General features: G+C 33.4%; 1 protein-coding gene across 1 annotated transcript; it reads left to right on the plus strand.

Moving 5' to 3' along the window:
• The first annotated feature begins 373 nt into the window (after window positions 1–373).
• LOC132635479 (NDR1/HIN1-like protein 12) lies at window positions 374–1807 on the plus strand. Its single transcript, XM_060351886.1, has one exon. It carries the CDS (start codon window positions 908–910, stop codon window positions 1502–1504), a length of 597 nt encoding a protein of 198 aa, XP_060207869.1. The 5' UTR covers window positions 374–907; the 3' UTR covers window positions 1505–1807.
• Window positions 1808–7339: the final 5532 nt, after the last annotated feature.

The raw sequence follows: 7339 nt of genomic DNA on the forward strand, positions 1-7339 counted from the left end.
CACGCTTGATGGTACGAATAGAAATTTTCCACACAATAAATACTATAGTTTCAATTTTTACAGCCAGAGTTCCCCTAACCTTTCCTCTATACTCTGTAGTATATATGTACTTTGACAATTATACCTTACTTCGTTATAATTGGATTAACTTTGGCTTTACTAAAATCCCTCTGCACCCCCTAATTACATATCCAAAGAAATCTATATTTGCATCATGATTAAGGTACTGATAAGAGCAAAAAGTTAGAAAAAGTTGGGTATTGCTGCATAAAACTAGCATACGGCTTGTTAAGTTTGGTATTTTCACTTTATTTAAGAACCAAAAAGAGCATTTTGATTCTTTAATAGTTTAAGGCATGAAGCAGAAGTTTAGTTGAGAAATAACTTTATCTCTAGGAAAGGAAGATACTTAAACCTTACCTAACAATTAAAGCCAAGTACCTCAAAACAAGAACCTAAACCTCCTCCTCCTACCTTCTAAAAAACCCCTCACACATCTAGAAAAAACAAATAAAACCTTTGAACTCCTCCAAATGTTGTCACTCTCTCTCTATCACTAACTTCCCATAGAGCAGAGACCAAAGTCGGTCTTATTAATCTGATGGTGCTGAGTAAAAAGGGTGTTGCTCAGCGATTTCAAGTTACTACAGAGAAGGAGGCCACCGAATCAGTTTGGCTCAACTCTAAAAACTGAATGACGAGAATCTATCTTCACAAACCTGTAAAACTTCCTCTCAAGCTGACTCATTCCTTTTTACTTATAGTTAGGATCTCGATTAGCCTCTTGCCCTCTTCGATTGTTGTTTAGAAACTAAAGACCTCTCTTTTCCCAAAAGCTGATGATTTAAGAGTGCATTCTTGCCTGATTGATTCAAACACATTCTTGTTAACCGCCCTACTCATACCAATGCCCAAGCCAGTATTAGGACCAGAACGACGCACCAATCCACTAATCTGGTGTGCAGCCATAATCTGCACACTCTTGACCGTAGCCGTGATCATCACTGGTATGGTCGTTTTCATTGGCTACATGGTCATCCGACCAAAAGTGCCACAAATGGGTGTAGTAAGTGCCCATTTAGACAAATTCGCCTATGACACGGCTAGTGTCCTTGTAGTCAAAGTCTCAATTGTGATCAAAGCTCAGAATGACAATTCAAAAGCTCACGCAAGTTTCTATGAAACAAGTTACACACTTAGTTTCCATGGTGTTAAAATAGCTTATTTAAATGCTGACCCTTTTGATGTCCCTTCAAATAAGTCAATTGACTTGTATTATCCGGTCGAATCGTCACCAATTCCATTGAAACCCGAAGATGGAGAAGTTGCTGAGCTATTTTTGAGGAGAGGTCAAGTTGTTTTTGATATAAGAGGAAATACAAGAACTAGGTGGAAAGTAGGGATTCTTGGTTCTGTTAAGTTCTGGTTGCATCTTAATTGTCAGCTTAAGTTTCCTTTGAATGGAACTACTATTTACCCAAGATGCAGCACAAAGTCCAAATGATTTGTTGTTGGAATTCAACTAGCTAGGTATTTTGTTTAATAAAATATTCTTCACTTAGATTTGAGATTTATTATGGCAAAGTAAGGCTGGTACCTATATGCTTGTTTTGCTTTTTTTTTTTTTTTTTTTTTTTTTTGGTTTTGTACGCCCAACATATCCCTTTTTCTGGATGTAAATTAGATTCTTGAAGAAGTAATCATCAATATTCTGCCTTGAGAACACAATACGATATGCTCTATCCAATTGTCTAGTACTTCTGGGACCATTTGGTTATGAATAAGATTTGAAATATATAAATTGATATATTTGGAGATTATTTTAAAAATAATGACATATTTATCGAATTAACCTTTCATTTAAACTTCAAATTTGAGAAATAAGTTTCAGAAATTTTATAAGTATTCACTCAAACAATTTTCGTGTCTAGACACAACTTCAACTTTCTACCCTTATCCAACATAATTCAAGTACTCCATCCCTTCCAAAATAAATGAATCTTTAGCACTTTTTATATGATCCAAAATGAATGAATTTTACAAAATACAAAGATGTATTAATTATTATTTTTTTCAAAATTACCTTTTCCTCTAATGATTTTTTCAACTGGGCATTCACTAATTATCTCTAATTTTAAGAAAAAGTTTGGGAAAAGTAAAAAAGTAATCTTAGTAACAAATTATTCTTTGATTAAGGTTATCAATTAATTTTCTTAAGGGGTGTATCACATCCTACAGAATTTTTTATTTTGGAATGGAGGGAGTACTATAATTTTCTTAAATCCTAACCAAATCGATCATGTCAAAATGACTACTTAGTATTCAGGTCTTTCTTCTAGAGAAAGGATTAACATTATACTTCATCTAATTCATATTATCTGGCTTTAAGAATTTTAACACTGCTCAATTAAATAAAGTATTTGTGCCAGTTAGTTCCCTCCCGTAAATGTTATACATGTTATTAAAAATTCACTAATTGAAGCAATAGAGTAGATTTAGAACAAAAACAATAATAAATGGCTTATTATTTTCTAAATTTATAAATGTCAAATATTTGAAAACACTAATTGGTCAAAATGACAATAATATTTAGGAGCAGGGGGTTTTAACTTGGTTATAATCTAAAAATCATAAGTGGTCTTTCACTTGAAAATGAAAATCTACTTTTTAGTTTTATATTCTAGTGAACGACAAAAGGTGAAAAAGACACATCTCATCTTAATCAAGAAGTAAGAAAACAATTGTGAAGTTTGCTCCGTAATAGGCACCTTTTTGAGAGTATGTATGAATGTAGGGTAACACTATGAGAAAAGAAACATTTGTGTGGAAGCTTTCTGCCAACATTTGTCCAGACGCAACCAGAAGTGGCCCATGTTGATGTTGGTCACGTCTTAAGCGTTAAGTAACTTTGCTCCCAATCTATTTCATCGCCCGGTCCCCCATTTTATTAGTAGCGTCTAAATCTCTTTTTTAGTCATTCTATATTTTGAATATATTGATTCGAATGAATTTAGATTTGCATCATTTAGCATTTAATAAGGGAAGAGAGTCCGTCCATTTCACTAGTCACCACACCCTTACGGACATGTCAAACCATCTGGTTTAGTTCGCCTTTAGGATACGACGACAACAATAACATACTCAGTGTAATTTTATAAGTGAGGTCTGCGGAGGGTAAAGACAAACTTCATTAATTAAATTGACAAAAATATATATGTGAGCAATAAAAAGGGTAGGAAAAATGAAGCAGGAAAAGAATTACTCCACTTTCTTTCCGTGGTCGAAAAATAGACACGAAAAAAGAAAGGTCCAAAAATAGACTACTCTCGAAGAAAATCATTTTTCTCCTAAGTGGAGTTAATAAAAGGTGAGTGGGAAATTCATTGCCTGGATTGTAACTTGTAAGACTCTGCCGAACAAAGGCTTGCAGTGCGCCTGCCTAATCCTACTTTTAATTTTGTTGACTTATTAATACATACTTTATCACTCACATCTTCACTTAAATTTCTTTACGAGTTACGCACTTCATTTATTTCAATTTTTATGATATATTTCCTTTAAGATTTATTTTAGAAAGAAAGATATTTTTATAAGCAAATTAATTTTAAATTTCTAGTTTAACCTTAATGAAATTATTTATCTACATAGTCATTTTGGATCACAAATTTCAAAAAATTAAATTACTTTCTAAAATTTTGTATTTATCCAAAAACACTTACATAAATTGGTATAGATGGAATATCATTTTTTTTGTAATAAAAACTCTAGAAAGAGACAACGTATGGTGCGTGCTCGTTGATTACCAACCCAAGGTACGCATGTAAGAATTAAAAATCTGCAAACCTCTTAAAAATATGCGAATTTCCACTTCCCCTTTAAAACTAAGTATATGATTAGAAGACTATGGAAGGTGCAATGGAAATAATATTGTTGTGATTCATGATAAAATATATGCTGTACACTACAAAAAGTGTTATTTACATGAGGATTTTGCCTAAGAATTTGTATTGCAAGATGAATGTCACGATTTTTCATGCCAGCACTTTAAAATCCAGATATGGTAATATTTACTTTCGGGTTAATTTTTCTCTGGCAATTCCACAGGTAAACTTGGGGAATTAAGAGCGAAAAAATCACCCGCAAATTTCTTTTGAAAATATATTGTTAACATGTAAATCCCTAGGTATGCAAAAAGAATTTCGAAAAAGAAAATAATACTCATGAGTATTTGAAGGAAAATCCATAGGAAGATCTACCTAGGGACTTTTCTGGGGATTGTTTCATAGGAAATAGCGGATTTACTTACGGATTATTTCTTAGATATATACCTTGAGAATATTATTACTTGCGAATATACTTGAGATATGTTTAGTTGCGGATTTACTTGAAGATTTCCTGGGAATATACTTCCGTAAAGTTAATTCTCACATGCCAAACTAAAACCTTCACGGATTACTTTGAGCTAGACTAGAAAATGCGTGTCCATTAGGTTCCTTAGCCCAATATATATTAGGGAAAAAGAGATGGTGTGGCCGCTAGCCCAAAAGAAAAGCTCAAAAAGGCCCATTTTAAGATAATGTCCCGAACTATCCCTCAAATCCAAAATAAAGACAAGCAGTGGCCAATATTCTCATCTAGGCTCGCATCAAATCTGGAGAGAATTCATGCGACAATTTGTGGGTCATGCTTTAACACCCATTTCAGTTCACGTTTCCGATCGATCTTTCTGTTCTCTTCTTATTTTTCTCCAATCCCCGACGTCATTTTCTTCCTTCATAGATTTGTGAATTACAGCTTTTCTGGTGTGTATGTACTTCAATCCATTTCACTTTTCACAAATATTTTTCTATTTTTGCTGGTGATTTTTCTACTTCTAGGATTTTTGAATTTAATGGCGCAAATATAGAAAATTATACTTTCAAGTCACAAGTACAGTCCAAGCGAAGCAAATCAGAACTAGAAAAAGAACAAACACTTTTCTTATTTTTTTTTTTTAGATATGGTGGATAAGTTTCTAGGGTTAGCTTTTTCGATTGGAAGTAATAAGCTAGGATCATGTGATAACTTATGGGTGAGGGGCATGGCGGTGGAGGAGCTTAAATTGCCACCTTATTTGTACTTTAAATCTTTTTTTTAACGCCTAAGTTCGCACCTTCATTTACACTGTTAACGGTTGTGACTATGTGAATTTCGGCCGCTCTCTGGTTCTTGCACTTATTTTCCCCCCTCTTTATTTCTCTGTCTTGCTTGATTCTTTTCCCTGCGACTAATTGAAGTTTGCTCTCGCTCATTTGCATTTATTTGGGCTAGTTGGTATTCTTCTTATTTGAACAAACTTGTTGTTGAGATGGACCCATTGCTGTTGAAAACATGTATAATATGTCTATAATAATTGTATAATATGTGTATAATTAGTGAGTATACATTTATTATATTCAAACTATACAATAATGATACATTTTCTATACATATACTATAGGGCTACATATTCTATACAATAATGGTACAGTGTCTATACGTATGATACATTTTCTGTATATATACAGCAACGACACATATACAGCAATGATACAATTTATATACATATGTTGGAATTAGTTAAAAAATAGCTAGAAAATGAAATTATTTTGAAAAGGCTTAAAAATGCCTTTTAAGATTCTTGAGTCATCGAGTGTCAATAGTTTCACCCGAATTGCCATTTGTGTCCTTTTCCCTATATATTTATCAGGAGTATTACTTTTACTACTTCTTCCCAACCTATAATTGGCTAAGTGCATATATATCGGATTTGATGTCACCATTTAATTTGTGCCGGTTTTTAAATATTTTTTTCATGTTATTTATTCACTTCGGAAAATTTTAGATATGTTGTTTCTGAAGTTAATTTTGACAAAATTTAATTTCAGACACAATATTTGAAGTTTTATATGTCTGGCTTCAGGTTAAATCATTTTTGCCTAACTTCAACCATTTTTTTTGCTCGAAATTCAATCATATGTGGCTGAAACTCATCAAGTGATATATATATATATATATATATATATATATTCGTCAGCTATTCTTAATTTAAATGATTGAATACACGACTATTTAAATTAATTCAGGTTGTCACGGTCAACAGAGCTGAAAACAAGATAGAGATCGATGCAGGCTTTTATTTTATTCTGAAGAGATAATTAAGTTCAACTTTCCCACCCCCTATTACACGGCGGTATACCTGTCACAGTCTCTTGGGGGTCGTTTGATACGTGGACTAAATTATCCCGGGATTATAATCCCGAGACTAATTTATGCCATTTGAGAGATGGGATAAAATAATTCCAAGGTTAGTGGGATAAGGTGGGATATCCCATCCTTTAGGGCTCGTTTGGTTAGAAAACAAGTTATCCCGGGATTGTTATTCCACCCTCAATGTGGGATAAAAATAACACTTAATCTCGGGATTTTATTCCAACCAAACGTGGGATAAGGCAACACTAAATTTTTGTCCCAGGACTATTTTTGCTTATCCACCATACCAAACGACCCCTTAGTGGGATAAGGTGGGATATCCCATCCCTAAGATTGTGCTTCATTTTATACTCTGTTTGGTAAAAGGTATTAATTTATAAATTTATACATTCTATCAAACATGGTACAAAATTAATATCAAAATTAGTGCTGGGATATCCCAGCTTATACCATGCACCAAACGACCCCTAGGAGTATTATTTTTGACACATATTTGACTAGCATTCCGAATTGATTTCTTATTTCTTCCTCATTTCTATTTGTCAGGCGGTTAACAAACAATAAGCACACTTTTTTTAATCATATATACGAGACTAAGGCCATGTTTGACCTGGAGTTTTTCAAAAAGATATGTTAGTATAAATATTCTTTACAATCTTTTTTGGGATATAATTTTTTCATTTAGCGTTTTACTATTTAATTACAAGTTCTCCGGCACAACTAGACCGCGTGAATTCCTCGTGTGACCATCCAAATTGTAGAAATGACTCACGCAAGTAACTTCTGAATTTTCTTAGATAAGAAGCGTGATCAAGTCAAGTCCTTCCTCCTTATTTCCGGATTTCAATTAGATTAATGTGCGCTCGTATGGGAGTAGAAGCCACTACTTCCTTCTTCCCCCGAGGTCATTAAACTATGCACATGTTTCCAGTTGGCCCACACTATTAGAAAACTGCAAATTACATGGGGATTTTCTTGGGGATTATATATGAAAATCTGCAGATAACGAAGTTACCTACGGATTTTCCTACCAAAACAAATCCGATAGAAAAAGCTTCGTGGGTAATTGTTACTTGCAAATTTTAAAATTCCTAGGTAACTCACTTGG

The sequence above is a fragment of the Lycium barbarum genome, chromosome 4 (genome assembly GCF_019175385.1).
Source record: "Lycium barbarum isolate Lr01 chromosome 4, ASM1917538v2, whole genome shotgun sequence".
NCBI lineage: Eukaryota > Viridiplantae > Streptophyta > Magnoliopsida > Solanales > Solanaceae > Lycium > Lycium barbarum.